The 17,929-nt window shown below is 34.5% G+C and overlaps 1 protein-coding gene across 18 annotated transcripts; it reads right to left on the bottom strand.

The window, feature by feature from the left end:
• Window positions 1-8,692: 8,692 nt before the first annotated feature.
• LOC123201953 (putative disease resistance protein At3g14460) lies at window positions 8,693-16,003 on the bottom strand. Of its 18 annotated transcripts, none has more exons than XM_044617590.1 (10): window positions 11,503-16,003; window positions 11,353-11,402; window positions 10,951-11,030; window positions 10,736-10,876; window positions 10,205-10,301; window positions 9,911-9,968; window positions 9,775-9,816; window positions 9,614-9,679; window positions 9,242-9,362; window positions 8,693-9,144 (listed from the first exon to the last, which is right to left on the bottom strand). In XM_044617590.1, the coding sequence occupies exon 1, from the start codon at window positions 15,998-16,000 to the stop codon at window positions 11,522-11,524; it is 4,479 nt and encodes a 1,492-aa protein (XP_044473525.1). In that variant the 5' UTR covers window positions 16,001-16,003; the 3' UTR covers window positions 8,693-9,144; window positions 9,242-9,362; window positions 9,614-9,679; window positions 9,775-9,816; window positions 9,911-9,968; window positions 10,205-10,301; window positions 10,736-10,876; window positions 10,951-11,030; window positions 11,353-11,402; window positions 11,503-11,521. The 18 variants fall into 18 exon arrangements, with proteins under 18 accessions (XP_044473525.1, XP_044473523.1, XP_044473522.1 ...); XM_044617588.1 differs by having other exon boundaries at window positions 11,353-11,427; window positions 11,523-16,003; XM_044617587.1 differs by having other exon boundaries at window positions 10,736-10,886; window positions 11,523-16,003.
• Between the last annotated feature and the right edge of the window lie 1,926 nt (window positions 16,004-17,929).

The following is a 17,929-nucleotide window of genomic DNA, read 5'->3' as shown; positions in this document are numbered from 1 at the left end:
CCCATTCGAATACGGTGCGAGATATTGACGTGAGTCATTTCCACGACCCAATTTGCCCCACGTACTACATCCATTTGGGAGACTTGATCTCTGTGTTTTTTGGTTTTAGAGAGAAGTAGAAAACTCATATCTTTTTCATGTGTGTGAACGAAAAAATTATTATTATTATTATTGTTGGGAAAAGGCTATTTTTGGACAATTTATAAGTATCCAACTACCCTCCAACTCCCTTCTAATAACTGCCCTTGGCAGTTAAATTAAATCGAATCAAGTTAACATGTCATGGGTGGACATAGACCCAATACCCCTCATTCACACATGATAGAAGACTCAAACCAAATATTTGGCCACAAAAATCTCATACGGTCATACGTTTTATACGTTTCATACTTACAAATATGTCGTATGATCTCATGAGCAACTAACACTTAGGAGCTAAATACTATGCATATATTAGGAATAATATAGCTGCTTCAATCCAAATAAAAACAAAATAAAGTTTTAGGTTCGCAGCACGCCAAACTTACTCGATAACACTAACTCCCTTTTATCCTTTATTTATCATTGTGTTATTTTCCTATGTATCCATGATCAAGTTTATTCTTTCATATGAGTGACATGATCGGTCGATCAATGGACACATGTAATATATATATATAAATCTTCCTTTTCTACTCGAAATTCACAATTTAAACTTAACTGTTTTTCTTGTCATGTTTCATAAGCTGGATTATATGTGGCCATAGGTGTCAAGCTAAGATAGAAACACTAAGAGTAAACATTGAACAACAACAAAGAGTCAAAAGGTAGCAACATGAGATAATCCTCATACAATGTCACACAGTGAGGGAGAATAGATTCATCCTCTCACTACTTTAACTGGTTGTCTTACTTATATACACATGGTATGAACCATGTGCTACAGTGTGTATTTTCTCAAATGTCATAACACTGCACAAATCTTAGTTCAATTGTTATACCTAACGTCTAACCTGAGTTCTTAATCATGTTCACACATACAAGTATTTATCCATATTAAAAGCTCACATTTAACATTCATAAGTTATTTGGATGTGAGGAATCCATTGATCATTTTCAAATGTATCTATCCATAACTTCATCTTGATCAATCATCAAGGCGATATTTTAACTTCGATAAATCTTTTCTTGAGAAATTTGTCTCTCATCGGCATGCTCTCTCAGTATCACTTTTTTTAAGAATAATGTCTCATCTTTGCATGTTCTCTTAGTGTCAAAGACGATTGCTTGTGTGAGTGAGCTAATCTCTAACTTGTGTAACATTACAAGTTTGTTAAGCTAAAAACGATGTGTATGCAATGAAAACCCAAGAATTTCGTACGCAAGTTAAAACATAAAATGAATTTAAATTTATGGTTTCCGATATGCTCAACATAGCTTCCACACTTTGGAAACAGTTTTCATGTTCCCAAATGCATTAGAAAACATTGTTCACACATCGTCATAAGCTAAAATAAGGGCTTATGTACCTTCACGAGTTCACTTAACGTTGCACATGCTTTCACAAGTCGAAATAAAGTTTGCATGTGGGTTCATGCGTCGAAATTGAGCAACACGTGTTGTTGGTCAATCTTTGATTGTTGACTGATCAACTAACCTGGGTGGCATTGACTAGCTCTGGTTAACCTGTTTGACTATACAAGTTGACCAGTTGACCAATAGAAAGACAATCGGGTTTTTTCAACCCAATTTTGACCTAATTCTACATGATAAACCCTAGAATTTTGTCCGTCAAATTGGTCTAATTTCTGGAGAATACATAATTCAATTCACAAAACACATTACATATTTGTAACCTACGCTCTGATACTAATGTTGGAAATAATTAAACATGTCCAATCAATATTTTGTGAATTATAGTAAATAGAAATTTGAGTACCTGGATTCAAATTTTCGACGAAGCCCATTTGAATACAGGGTGAGGTGTTAACGTGAGTCATTTCCCCAACCCATTTTGCCTCACATACTACATTCATTTGGGAGACTTGATCTCTATGCTTTTTGGTTTTAGAGAGAAGTAGAAAACTAATATCTTTTTCATGTGCGTAAATGGAAAAATTATTATTATTATTGTTAGGAGGAGACAGTTTTTGGACAATTTATAAGTGTTCAACTCCCTTATAATAACTGCTCTTAATAGTTAAATTAAACCGAATTGAGTCAACTCGTCATAGGTGGACTTAGGCCCAATAGTGAAAATTGGAATTCGATTGGACTAAGATTTGTTCAGAATTATGTTAATGATATCTATTCAAGTTATGTTCCTTCTATTAATTATTCTCCCCATTTCTTTTTTTATGAACACATACTAGTAGCTTTGGAAGGGGTGAATGATGCCCATAATCTTTTAGATGTTTTAGGACAAAGTAACATCTAGTGGACAATGTTGTTTTGGGAACCTTACTTATAATTCTTTTGGTAATGACCTCAAAGGCTAAACTCTTCTAGTGTACAAAAAACGTTAATCTTTGTGTACAGTTTTGAGCCTTCAAGTGTCTGGTTATTGTTATTCAGTTGTCTTGTGAGAAGAGGTTTCATGAAATTATTAACGTACATTATTGTTGGACTTGTTTACCAATTTACCTTCGACCGGGCTGTTCAGGTTAATACCCGCCCTAATCATCACTTCATTAGCACACTATTGGCTTACGCCTCAAGGTAGCTCTTATGGTCTTACTATTAAAATTATTACAAACGGAGATTGAGATCCTGGTTTACTGAAGGACTCCTTGCTTTGATGTGATTCTATATTTTCCATCTAGTGGCATCTCATAATAGTTTAATATTGTACCGCAAATATGTTGGGCACCTCTTTGGTCCATGAGGTCACTCTCTTGAGGGGAACAAACAAATACAGAGACGATAACCCTACTCTGATGCGACAACGAGGCTTTAAGGACTCAATAAGAGTAATAATGATCCTCATTTCTTTTTCCATTGTTCGAGCTTGCATATTAGTAGTTAACTACTGAAGACAACACCAGGAATGATGGTATGAGCCTAAGAAGACTTTTGTTAAGATACCGTTTCTTTTTAAGAAGAGCCCTAACATTTTCACTAGAACCAAAATCTCAAAATATTACATGGAGTTCTTCACTTTCTTGTTGCAGCTTGCATTTTATACATTTCTTTTTTATATTTTATCTCCCACATATTGCTTACATGGCCAAATATTACAAAATAATATTGATGTTACTGTCTTTTTCTTTAATGTTTGTGTGTATTGACATTATAATATAATGCTGTTTATTTTTAGGGTAAAAATGCTGAGAGAAAGCCCGGGTGTGTTTATCTAGACATATTTCTTCACAATCTTGTTTGAGGCAGTAACTACCAGTGGAATAGGTGATGATGATTAGTGGTCACCATAATGGGAGCACCTAAAGTACTTGACGATTTATTCTAGCTTGCCGTTAGTAAGCCTATTCCTCATCATGAAATATAGGTTATTTTATATTGAACAATGTTATATGCATCCATGATATGTTATCATGTGATTAGACGACTCAAAATTAGGTATACATAGTTTAATTATTTTATATTAGCATGCAACATTGTTGGCTGCATAAAGTAGAATAACTTTAATTTTCTCTTTATGTTTTGATGAATCAGGATTCTAAGAAAAATTGAATATGTGAGATAGGAATGATGAATGGTAGAATTCATGAGAACTGGTCATGTCTGTTGTATGTTCCCTAACAATAACATTGGCCAGAAGAGAGCCAACAGAAAGGGATCATTGTTGAGATGCTGAACCAGAAGATAGAATTCAAATTCAGAAGTAATTTGGCTGAACCGAAAGGAAGAAGAAAAATTGAAGATCAAATTTTTCAGAAGAACACAGAGCATGAAAGAAACTGATGATTACCCTCATTCAATGATGAAGGATTTTTATACATATATATATTTTATATGATACAAGCTTTTACATCATACTTTAATAAATGTTAGCCATACTTAATACAGCAAAAAACTTCCAAAATATCCTTAAAAGCAGGATCATCATATATTTTAAACAAAACACAACTGATTTTTAACTACTACAACTGACTTAGATTATTTAACAAAAAAATACGAACAAGCTCAACTTGCTAACACTCCTCCTTTGAGCTGTTTGGCACAAGTCCAAGTCTCATTCTAAGTAGCTCAAATTGAGCTTTAAGAAGTGCTTTAGTCATGATATCGGCTAATTGTTCTTTAGAGCTGCAATGCATCAAAGTTATTTCTCGAAGTTTCACAACCTCTCGGATTGCGTGATATTTGACATTAATGTGCTTTGTTCTTTCATGAAGAACTGGATTTTTTGTGATAGCAATGGCTGTCTTGCTGTCTACATATATGGTGACACATCCTTACTGATCTTGATTTAAATCAGTAAGTAATTTCATCAACCATTTGGCTTGGTTTGTTACACTACAAGCTGCTACATATTCTGCCTCAGTAAAAGATTGAGCAATGACATCTTGTTTCTTTGAATTCCAGCAAAACACAACACTTCCAAAAGAGAAACAATAGCTTGAAGTACTCTTAAAGTCCTCCAAGCTTCCAGCCCAGTTACTGTTCGAGTATCCCAACAGATTACTGCTTTCTTGTGTTGAATACCAGAGGCCAAAATTTTCAGTTCCCTTTATGTATCTGAGAATTCTTTTAGCAGCACACATGTGATTTTTTCGAGATGATTGCATGAACCTTAATAGAAAAGATGTGGGAAACATGATATTTGGCCTGGTAGAGCATAGGTACAACAAGGAACCAATTAGGCTTCTATATATAGCAGCTTTAGTTTTCACATCTGATTTAGCTTCTTTGAATTTTTCATTCACCACCAGAGTAGAGACAGGTTTACAATGCTCCAAGTGAAACTTTTTAAAAAGATCATGCACATATTTTCTTTGTGAAATGAAAATACCATTTATTTTCTGATCTATCTTCATACCTAAAAAATATTTCATTTTACCCAAGTCAGTCATGTCAACCTCCCTTTTCATGCATTTAGTAAATTTCACTACTAAACTTGAGTCTCCTCCTGTCACTAGGAGGTCATCAACATACAATGAAACAACCAATACCAAGTGATTCCTTTTTTTCATCACATATAGGGTGGATTCATTCAAGCTACACTCAAATCCTTGATCCAACAAATAAGAATGAATTTTGCAATACCAAGCCTTGGGGGCTTGCTTAAGGCCATAAAGGGCCTTATGTAATTTGTATACTTTTCTTTCCTGACCTCGTATTTTAAAGCCATCAGGTTGTTCAACAAAGATGTCTTCATTTAAAACTCTATTTAGGAATGCTGACTTAATGTCCAAGTGATAGATTTTCCATTCCATTTTTGTAGCCAAAACAATTAACATTTTGATTGTATCATACCTGGCCACAGGTGCAAATGTATCAAAGAAATCTATCCCAAGTTGTTAAAGATATCCTTTTATAACTAATCTAGCTTTGAGTTTGTTTATGGAACCATTTGGATTGTACTTAGTTCTATAAATCCATTTTACTCCTATACCATTGTGATTTTCAGGTCTATCAACCAAGCTCCAAGATGCATTCTAGTTAATCATTTCCAGTTCTGATTCCATGGCTGTTTTCCACCCTTCTTGACTCATTGCATCATCAAAACAGGTAGGTTCAACAACTACCACATTGCACCTACTATAGACTTTATTTAAAGATCTCTATCTAGTTGTAGGAATTTCTTCTTCATCACTTGAGAAAAATTCAATTGGTGCAAAATTCCCTCATCCTTGCAGAAGGAATTAAATTCTTTAGAAGTGTACTATGATCCATTGTCAGAGCTGAGTGCCTTCAACTTACAATCTGATTGTTTTTCAACCTTTGCTTTGAACACTTTGAATTTACTTAAAACTTCAGATTTTTGCTTCAGAAAGTAAATCCAGGTGAGCCTTGAATAGTCATCTATGAAAATAAGAAAATACCTGTTTCCATTCAAAGAATGAGTGCTCATAGGGCCACACAAGTCTGAGTGAACTAGCTGAAGTTTCTTAGAGGCTTTAGAGGTACTGCTTGAGAAAGGAAGTTTGGTTTGTTTTCCTAGTTGACAAACTTCACAAATTTTGTCACATTCACTCAAAGCAGGTAAATTTTGAACTATATGCTGAGAATGCATCTTACTCAATGTAGTGTAATTAAAATGGCCAAGTCTTTTGTGCCAAAGAGTAGAATTCACTTCATTGAGTTGGTAAGCATTATAGCCAGTATGTCTCCAATTAATGCTGAAGTTTTTATCATGCATTTCTACAGTCATTAATCTGTTTCCTTCAGGATCAGTTATAACACATGCTTTATTTTCAAAATGCAATGCGTAACCCTTCTCTAACATTTGAGCAACACTTAATAAGTTATTATTAATTTGAGGAACATAAAGAACATCATTGATCACCTTAATGCTTGTTGGAGACTCAATGAGGACTGCATCTTTTCCTTTTACATATAACAGTTCACCATTTTTTATCTTCACTTTGGAGGTATAGGTGCAGTCAAGCTTCACTAATAGATCGCTATCATATGTCATATGATTTGAACATCTGTTATCTATTAGCCAAGTGGTATGTTCTTCTGTTGTGTCACAATTAGACACCACAAACAAATGCTCACTTGTTTCATTTTGCTTCTCTACTTCCTGGACTTGTTGACTTTGCTGAAGTGAGCTATTTTCTTTGCTTTTGCAGACTTTATCAACATGCCCAAATTGGTTACAGATCCTACATTTAGCAATGAGGACATGGCTGATATTTTCCTCTCTTATGTCCAGATTTCTGGCTCTCATTTCCTACTTGTTTCCATTTTTCCTTTTTTTCACCAAAGAATTTTTTGTGAGGACTGTTGCTGGACTTCTTCTCATTTGTTTTAGCACTGAAAGCACCTCCTATGGTTTCTTCTTGCCTTCTCAAATCTCTCCTTTGGTCTTGTGCTTTCAAGGCATTAACCACTTCAGATAAAGTTAACTCTGAAAAATTTTTAGAGTATTCAAGAAAATATATCTTAGCCTCATACCTTTCTGGAATGCTCACCAAGATTTTTTCAACAATCCTTTCATCAGATAATTTTTCTCCCATTAATCTAATCTGATTAACAATCTTCATGGTTCTGTCCGCATATTCTTGTATAGATTCAGTCTCCTTCATCTTAAGTACTTCAAACTCTCTTATGAGATTCAAGAACATCATTTGCCTTGACCTTTCATTACCCTGGGAGTCTTCTTGGAGCTTGTCTGAGGCCTCTTTTGCAGTTTCACAAGCAACAATCTTTGTGAATACTGCATTTGTTACACCCTAATGAAGAATGGACAGTGCTCTAGGAGCTTTAGTTGCCTCCTCTTCATGCAGTCTTATTTGATTTAGAGTAGGATTCGACCCTAAGGGAGGAGGCTACTTTTCCTCTTCAACATACTGCCACAATCTAACTCCTCTAAGGAAGGCTTTCATCTTTACTGCTCAAATATGATAGTTTTCTCCATTGTATACAGGTGGAACCAAGGAAGAAGAGGATGAAGCCATTAAGCAAATCAATCTGAAAAAAAAACTTATCAAGAAATTTAATTTCAGCTAACACAACCCTTTAAGATCTAATAGTGCTCTGATACCATGTTGAGATGCTGATCCAGAAGATAGAATTCAAATTCAGAAGTAATTTGGTTGAACCAAAAGGAAGAAGAAAAATTGAAGATCAAATTTTTCAAAAGAACACAAAGCATGAAAGAAATTGATGATTACCCTCATTCAATGATGAAGGATTTTTATACATATATATATTTTATATGATACAAGCTTTTACACCATGCTTTAATAAATGTCAGCCATACTTGATACAGTAAAAAGTTTCCAAAATATCCTTAAAAGCAGGATCATCATATATTTTAAACAAAACACAACTGATTTTTAACTATTACAGTTGACTTGGATTATTTAACAAAAAAATACAAACAAGCTCAACTTGCTAACAATAATGAACCCAACGTAGAAGGCTTTTTGAGCTTTAGTGTATATCTGCTAGTACATAGCAGTTGCCATTCCACAGGCATTGCTGTGTGAAACTGCCATCATGAATAGGCACTTCTGATTTTTACATTTTGGGAACTGCAGTAAGCTGTTCTGGGGTCCTGCACAATTAATGTAATAGTGTGAACTTGTAAAGCACTTATAATTATTGTATCTGATTCTCCAAACTTGGTTTTATTGAGTGTGCATGACATACGTTGGGTAATTTCATTGTTTTTTGGGACACAGCTTCCGTCCATTACCTCATATAACTTGTTTCATTATTTGTTAAATCAGAAGCTTCTTATGGGTAGTGCCAGTTTACTTGATAGAAAGGACAAAAGAAAATGTGGGAGTGTCGAACGCCTTGGATTTGGAATCTAAAACCAGTGTTTTAAATCCAAATCAGACCGGCTGGTGGAATAGGTTCTACCTGGACCGATGGTCAGCCTGGTTTAGAATTGAAAACATTGCTTTCATCTGGTGGTGTATACAAGCAGTGTCAAGCTTGAACACCCAAAGGTTTAAATTAGGTTCAAATGAAAAATAGGATGGCTCCAATTCAAGCCACCCAACTTGAGTTTGAGTTAAATTCAACAAAAATGAGTTTGAGTTGAGCCAAACCGGCTTTTGAAAACAAGACAACTCGATTCAGGTCCAACTCTACTTTCATTTTAATATTTAAATAAGAAATGACAATTTTATCCTTTTCACTTCACGCCCATAAATGATATGTATATCTGACATCTCATTCATGTTACATGATTAATTCATCAACAAACATAGCACAATCTTATATGTATGCTACTCATCACTATCATGAAATTAAATTTGCAAATCAAAATCCTGTGATACGAACTTTTCCAAATAATACCATAGCTCCATTAATCACCCTTGACTGAAATTTGCCAAAGATTAATGCTGCAAGCTCTAAACACAGCCAACACAACATCTGGTGCCCCAATGGATGGCCGTTGCAGGCAGGGAAACTGATATTTTGCTGAGGGGATACAAACAAACAGGCTCCAAAAGCTCAGATATTCATCCCAAGTAAAAAGCAAGATGAATCGGGTAGATGTTCTACCAAAAGAAGGCATTAATGCTGAAAACAAAGTATAATAATCCATTTAAGCAGCAATGGAACATGCAAGTATGGAAAACATGGAAGACTTGGAAGAATAGAGAAGAAGAAGGTGAACCTCATTATTATCTCGTTGTATCCATAATATTCCCATGCTATTTTCCCAGAATTGGCTGCTCTGTTGTCTCCGTAATTACTTCTACTCACTCAACATTGTCCCTCCAGGACCAACGAGTTTTCTAAAGTTGTACCACAACAACATAGAACTATTATGAGATGAAGCTGGAAAAAAAAAGGTAAAACCAAAGCAAATTAACAAGAGAAGGCTGAATTATACTCAAATATCTGGATGTCGTCCTGCTAGGTAAGTGGCAGTTTAATTTCAACAAGTATTTTTGTCTCGACACAGACAAGGATGGGTTCACAACCATGCTAATAACTTATACGGTCAAAACTAAAAAAGTATGAAGGTGTGGGACAATGTGCTTACGTTAGGAAGGGAAAATTTTGTGCCTCTGCAATTGCAACCTCCTTTCAGTAGAGAAAAATCCAGTGCCTTATCAATCACATAAAGCCTCATTTAGTATATATGTGAATTCATACACATAAAGGTATTCAATGGTCATACCTCAAAGAAGTTCACAAAATTACCTTTCATACACCTCATTTCAAAGGGAATTAATGCAAACCCAACTGTATATATAAAAAAATAATATAAAATTAGTTGTTATTCATACACAAGGCATCATAGTACTGAGCCAAATGAAATGAAACAAGGAGAAATTACCAGTAATTTGAGGAAGCCTAGGTACGATAGTCTAGATCAATTATGTTATCTGGGCTTCCTGTCATTAATTTTTTTCCCGAAAAATAAAACAACACAGCATTATAATGTAAGTTTTCACATGAAAATTGAAAGAAAAAGACAGGAATTAACTTCTCAAAATTTCACAAAGCATTGCTGTCAAAATTTCAAACCATATAGGAGTACAGCTTTTTGATTTTAGAGGAAACATGTATATATGGAAAATACACATACACTGTTTTAATACCTTGCAATTTATAAATTTGAGCTCATTACCTGAAAGAATTAAAAGTTGTACTCCATATGTGTGGTTACCATAAAGACATCATCCACTAGATGTTACTTCCCAAAAGTAATAGATGCAAGGGAAATCCTGAAGAAGAAAAATTTATGAGACATTCTATAGAAGGAATAAATGTACTCATGAAGGAAATGAACCTCATTTAAAACATGGGACAAAATTGACATATCAATCTACCAATATGAAGCAGTATAGAAAGTTTTTAGCTCATTCAGAATGTAACAACACTAACTTTTTCTTTATGGTGGAATATGAACACTAATTTACATTCAGTTTAGGCTAGAAAAAAGGGCCATTCATTTTGTGCAGAGAAAATAGAAAATTAGTAACAACAACAATTAGAGCAGTTAAGCAGAAAAGAAATTGAAGACACAATACATAAAGTCTTACTGTCTTAGCAATAATATGCTTTCGTAAGGATGGGCAAGAAAGCACCAGAAACAAGACTTTTTGGTACATACTTTGATTCATAAAAAAATTGTTGTTCAAATATTTCTTTGTAGTACCTTTCACCAACTACAGCCTACATAAAGATCAATCAGGCGAAGTGGCTAACTTCCGGAACAGAGATGAAAGCAGCGCCTGGGAGAATGCCTTCCAGAACAGAGATGAAAGCAATGCAATGCAGCAAAGCCTGTGAACTGGTACTGCGATGTTCTAACAGATATAACATATCATTCCTCAGAGATCTGGGTAGCAAGATAATATACACTTTTATTACCTGACCTCAAATGTGTTTGGCATCCTATCCTGATAGTTCATAATATTGGAACCCAGCTTCTCAAACCATCTGTATGCCATCTATGGTACAGTTGGAAAAAAAAAAAAAAATCAAAATTACAATGAAAAATTTAAATGAACAAGATATTAAAAATATATCACCAATTATCTACCCCTAGCAGCATCTTCTTGACAATTCAATATATCAAATATTACCCTGTAAAATTACCTTAATAAACCACATGAAAAACAAAATATAAAAAAAAAATTATTGACACTTTCAACTGAAGTACAGCAAACTAATTAAATGACTAAAAAGATCCAAATTTAAGCTGCAATATTTTATTCAGTTCAAATAATTTATGCTGCCAAGTATATTTGCTAAATACACAATACAGCCTACCATCTAGGTATCGGCACTGATAGATTGCATTGGGGAGTTGGCCTTGTATCCTGCACGTATCACATAAGTCAAACTCTGTTACCATAAAAAATTGCATCAATTATTGCTGCTAAAGTAGCTATATGGTTTATGTGTGAAAAACTAACATACCAAGAAGATAATTTTCTTACTATGTATCGTAGATGAATTCATAATCTACTCTAACACGAGGAATGTCAGCAATCTTAGGCCACTCTTGTCCTTTATTCCTTCTGCACTGCTTTTTCAGCAAAGGACAATTATAAATATACAATTGCAGAAGTGAGGATGGCAAACTTTTCGGAAGGGATGACAGCTCCGGGCAATCACTAATGGAAAGTTCTTGAAGTGACCTAAGGGTCTCAAAACCCCTAGATGATAAATATTTTAATTTCGGGAATCTTCTAACAGTCAGATGAGTTAGAGAGGTCGGAAGCACCATATTCATTTCCTCTATTGGGAAAGAAATTACATCTGGGCATCCCCTAATCTCGAGGCTTCTTAGATGGGTGAGATTATGAAGACCCCACTCAAATAGTGACTTAAACAGATTGGCATCAGCAATTGAAAGTGAGGTTAGGTTGGTAGGAAAGCCTTCCTTGGGAATGGACATAATACCTGGGCACTGCCATATTACTAATTGTTGAAGGCAGCTGAGATTGTGCAGGCCAATGGGTAGAGCTTCAAGTTTGTTACACCTCTCGATTGATAACACGGTTGAGTTGGTGTCGGGAAACCCTTCTGCAGGAAAGGAGACAAGACTCGGACAATCTTGTACATACATTGTATGGAGACTATTCAGATTATGTATACCCTCAGGTATGAATTCAAGATTTTTACAGTTCTTGATCTGGATAAACCCAACAAACATGCCTTTATCGAAGCTCTTTGCTATGGACTTTAACTTTGGACAATCAGCAATGTCCAGGTGTTTAAGTGCCTTAGGTAACAACCCCTTTGTTGACAAGATGATAAGCTCTGAGCAACCCGAAATCTCCAAGTGTTCAAGTGTTGCAGGTAACTGGTGTTGCAATAATTGGAGCTTCAAGCAATCCCGAATATCAAGGTGCTTCAGGAAAACAAATAATTGGTCCCTTGATGATAAGCAAGTGAGAGATGGACATTGGGAGACATGCAAATACTCGAGAAGATTTGTACTAACATTTCTATCATCCTCCTTGTGCACCAATGACATAGAAGAGGAGCAAGTGTAATTTTTATCATCCAACAACCCCTGCAATTTCTTACAGTTTATCAAGGAAAGTTGTTTTAGAAACGGGGGTAGGTGACGTCTTGCAAGGAATGTTAGAGAGTGACAATCCTCAATTTGCAAGTTTTCCACGTGTACATCATTATTACTCATTCCCTCAAAAATGAATTTTAGAGAACTGCAAGTTCTAATCTTAAGTACACTCAAAGCAGAAAGAAAACTTGCTTCTGGAAATGAAACAAGGCTGTTACAATTTTCAATAGACAGTTCTGCGAGGGAAGTAAGGCTATGAAACCTTTCTGGTAGCTTCTGAAGACAAATGCTATTCAACCATGAATTTATGAGCCATTCACAGTTGACAATCTTTAGATGTTCTACTTTCTGAGACCCTTGAAGAAACCAGTTCTTAGTTTCTGAAATATTTGAAAGTGTCATAGACTTTAGTGACTTAAAGTCACATGGACTACAAGACACCATTCTTTCGCATCCAACTACTTCCAGTTCGTGGAGCATATGAAGGCTTGAGATTGAAACTACCAAGTGTCGACATTCATGAACCAAAAGTTTTTTCAATGAAGGGAGACAGTTGAATGAAACTACCAGCTGCTTGCACTCACGAATAACAAGCTTCTCCAATGAAGAAAGATGGTCTGGTAACTGGCCATAGAGCTTTGGGCAATCTAAGATGGAAAGCTCTTGTAAGCAAGTAAATACATTGACCTGCTCGTTTTCTTTGATAAGTTCCCAATACTCCCATTCTTGCAAATCCTCAAAACAAAGAGTCTCCAAAGATGGAAACGGTCTTGCGCAATTTTCCCCATAAATTTCCAAACCAATCCTATTTAGTCCTCCCATGCCTTTAATGGCAAGTACTTTAAGAAATCTTAATTGGCCAAGTGACGGCATGGTTGTGCATTGTTCACAATTTTCCAATCTTAGGACCACCATGTTGGAATATGATGGATCTCCTACCCAAGATGGAAATACCAGACCACCATAACATTTGATTGTAAGTTTGCTTAGATTTTTATGGGGCTGCAACATGTCAAGGACTTCTTTTTCTTTTGTCTTGTCTCGTGAATCATCATGTTGAGATCCCCATTCTAATACCAACACTTCTAGGTACTTCTTATCAGCTAAAATAGATCCTCGGAAGTCAAGAAATACATTTTCTAATCTTGAAATGTAAAGTTCCCCAGAGAGAAATTTTAAATTTTTCAGAACTTCTATACAAGATTGCTTGTTTTTGCCCACAACAAAATTAGATAACACATGAAGACCTTTCAAATTTTCCATTCCTAGAGGCATGTTTGCTAACTTCACTCCTGTAATGTCAAGGTAATAGAGATTGATCAAACTTCCAACGTTAGAAGGCAACCTGATAAGTCGGGAACAATGTTTTAATATCAAACTTTGCAAGTTAAATAATAAACTTGTTGATTCAGGTAAACTTTTGATCTCAGTATTAGAAAGATTGAGGTACCGTAGAAATTTCAAATCTCCAATTGAATCTGGTAACATGGTAATATAATAACTTTCCAAAGATAATGCCCTCAATTTTTTCAGCTTTGGCAGCAAATCAAAAAGAACCATATTACTCAAGTAATGACTATTACCACTTTTAACAATTGGCAGAAAAGTCCTTAGGTGAGTCATTCTATGTAGAATTTCAAAATTTTCTTTTCGATCATAATTACCACAAATGTAAGAAAAATACCGAATCTCATCAAATCTTTCTGAGATTAAAAAATCCTCTTCCAACTTAAAACTTCTTTTCACTGAAATACTCCTGGCCAGACGGTTGAAAAAGCCATGCATTCTAAATTTAGAAGCATTGCTGCTTGATGGTTGAAATATTGACCTTTTAAGTAAAGCTTGAAAATATTCAACACCCACATCTTTCAATGTTTTTGTGCCTACAGATGGTGGATGGATCAGACCATCTGCCACCCATAAAATTACAAGTTCCTTCTCCTCAAATTCATAATCCTCACGTAAAATTGCACAATAAGCAAAACACTCTCTTAAATACGAAGGAAGACGAAAGCAAGTTATTTCTAACACAGGGACAATTCTAGATTCATATAAATCATTGAATGTTCTGTCATTCAATCTGTTTTCCCACTCACTTCTGTGCTCAAAGCGTAACATGCCACCAAGAGTACTTGCAGCCAGAGGCAAGCCTCGGATCTTTTCAACAACTTTTTCTCGAATTAGTGGTGAAGTTCGTTGTGGATTAATGGCCCCAATTCCAGATGCATGCTCCTCAAATATAGCCAAGCAGGCATCTTTTGTTAGGAGATTCAAGTTATAACATTTACTCGGGCACATTGTTACTTCAACATCAACATTACATGTAGTAACAATTATTTTACTTCCTGCTGCTGCATCCTTGAAAGGACGAAAAAGGAAATGCCAAGCGAGAGAAGTCTCATTCCAGACATCATCCAAGACAAACAAGAATTTTTTTCCAATTAAAGCTTTTGCCAGGGCAATTCGCCTTTCTTGTCGTGCATAAGACCTGCAGGATGATAAAGTGATCTGCTGGAGAAGCTGCTCGTGAATTCCGTCAATAGTGGTGCGAAAAGAGGCATTTACCCATGCTCTGATATTGAAAGCTTCCAAAGCCTTGTCGTTGTAGACCTCTTGAACTAGCCTTGTTTTGCCAATTCCACTCATTCCAACAATGCTTATAACACTAAAATTGAAATAATTTGACTCCTCATTTAGCACCATTTCAAGTATCTTTTCTTTATCCTCATCTCGGCCGTAAATACTAGACTGTGTAAGCAAAGATGTAGGGAGTGGCATTTTCTCAACAGCAATTGATGTCTCTTCACGAATCGGCCAGTAAAACGGCTCAAAGTTGAGCGATAAACCTTCGGATGACTTTTCAAATCGGCGAGTGATATCTATTAACTTGGTCACCACGTGGAGATTTGGAGTCGAATCAGTAAAACAAGCAGGGATAAAGCTACGTACCTTGCTAATGCTAAAACCCCCTTTGGCCATCAGCTCACTCTCTAAAATACAAGTGGCAAGCTCATCCAGTACGTCATCCACATTATAAGCCAAGTCCAGTAAATCGTCCAGGCAAAAGTTCGGATACCCGTTGGATTGACACGTCTCCGTAACGACGAGGACTGCTTGAATCAGCCTCAAATTTTTTTGCAACTTCTCCAGATGTGAAACTACCCCCTGCCAACGTGAAAGATACTGGAAATCCCTGGACACCAGTCTGTCAATTATCCCTCGCAAAACACCAGTTCCATCGTACACTTCCACGGCCATAACGAAATTGGAAAGACGATGACGATGAGAGAGCTTCTGAAATAGAAAGGAGATTCCAAGACTAGAGTTTTCTGGATGGAAACTGGTGCCAGATACACTGTTTTGGAGGCATTGGGGTAACTTAGTCATTAAACAAAGTAGGGTCAAACTGAAATAACAATTTTTTTACCCTTATTATTTCACGCTAACAAACTCTCGAATCCATCAGTTGCCTGTCATGTTTAAAATCGAAATTTTATAAAGCGTAATATCATGTATGTATATTTTTAATATATAATTAAAATATATAAATAATATATTATTATATAATTATATATTAATTATTTTTAATTAAAAATTATCTAATTATATTACTTATATACTTAAATTATATTAAAAAAATAACTGTACCTTTTTTTGTTAAGTTTTTTCAAATGAATTCTTATGTCCTTATTAGTGATTTCAAATCATAACACAGAAAAGAAGTCAAAATAAGCTGCTGCTAGACCAACTTCTTTTTTTCATTTTCTCAGCACCTTTATTCCTTTACGAATTTCGTCGTCTCTCCCTTGCACAAAAGCAATTTCTAGGAAGAAATGGGGTAGACTTTGAAAGATGAGCCTTTCAGCGGCCCATGACTTCAAAAATCATTAGGGAAGCGCATAGTTTTGTATAAATGATAAAATTGAATAGAGTTATTTAAAAATTATAATTTATTTTATTTTAGTTTAAATTAAAAATTTTTTAAAGCAGTTTTTTTAGTTAAGGGGATTTTCAACCCAAATTAAATTATAAATTATTTATTTTAAAATACATATATATATATATATATATATGATTGTTGTAAATTTAATTTAACAAATATGAAATAAAAAGAAAACAAAGGAGAATTGTAGTAACACAGATGAAGGATAATTAAAGAGAGAAATGATTGGGAGAGTGTTTTTATATATGAACTGGATGTTTATTAAAAATGTGTCAAAAGTGATTAGGGGTGTTCAAAATTATCCGATAACCGAATCGAACTGATTTTTAAACCGAAAACCGAACCTAAAAATAGGTTATTTAAAAAATCGGTTCGGATACCGATTCAAAAATATATGTAAACCAAATTTTCGGTTCGGTTACTGGTTTGCCTAATTTTGAAAATCGGTTAACTGAATCGAATCGGTTTTTAAAAAATTGAATAAAAATTTAATAAAATATTGAATATATTTTCAAAAAATTAGAAAAAAATAATAAAATATGATAATTTTTTGAAATTCGATTCAAAAATCGGTTAACTGAAATTTCGGTTCGATTAATTGATATTTTATGTTTAGTTTAGAATCAGTTAATCTTTAAATCGATTCGATTTCGGTTCATGATTTTTTTTAAACCGAAAATTTGGTTCAGTTCAAAATATTGGTAAAACGATTCGGTTAACCGGTTTTCAACACCCCTAAAAATGATAGAAAAAGGAGAGGTTTATATAGTAGTTTGCCGCCTCCCTTTTTACCTAATACATTGACTGACACCCCTTTTCTTTTCTTCTCCTACGTCAGCCTCAACAATTTCTTCTTGCTATAATAAATTATTTCCTACCACCTTTTTTGAATTGCTTTGGTGGAAAGCCACTTGGATCTGTAACAATGATAAATTTTTTTAATAAATAATTAGATATATAATTTATTTATTATATATATATATTGTATGAGGAATGTTATTTGTACAAAGTTTTGATACATAATTTAAATATAAAGATAATATATTATAATGTGATTAACTATAATTTTATTTTTAATTTAAAATTATCTAGTCACATAAAGACACATATTTTGTGTACTTAAATTATGTATCAAAAATATATATGCATAATTTTATTTTTTATATATTAATAAATTATTTGAAACTGTTTTTTCCAGTTTGATTTTCAAAAACTCTCAAACCGTACCAAATTGAACTATGCATACCTCTAAAAATTACACTTTTTATAATTCAACTTACCCTGACTAGTACTAGTTACCTACTTTGTGTTGTTAGACGAAGCTGATTCATCTGGACAATGAAGGTCTAGACAAAAATTTTGACTCTTCGTCT

The sequence above is a fragment of the Mangifera indica genome, chromosome 18 (assembly GCF_011075055.1).
Source record: "Mangifera indica cultivar Alphonso chromosome 18, CATAS_Mindica_2.1, whole genome shotgun sequence".
NCBI lineage: Eukaryota > Viridiplantae > Streptophyta > Magnoliopsida > Sapindales > Anacardiaceae > Mangifera > Mangifera indica.
This window is presented reverse-complemented; position numbering and strand designations above follow the sequence as displayed.

Bases quoted from the DNA above. Each gene is read 5' to 3' on its own strand.
- LOC123201953 (XM_044617590.1), bottom strand. From the start codon at position 16,000: ATGACTAAGTTACCCCAATGCCTCCAAAACAGTGTATCTGGCACCAGT.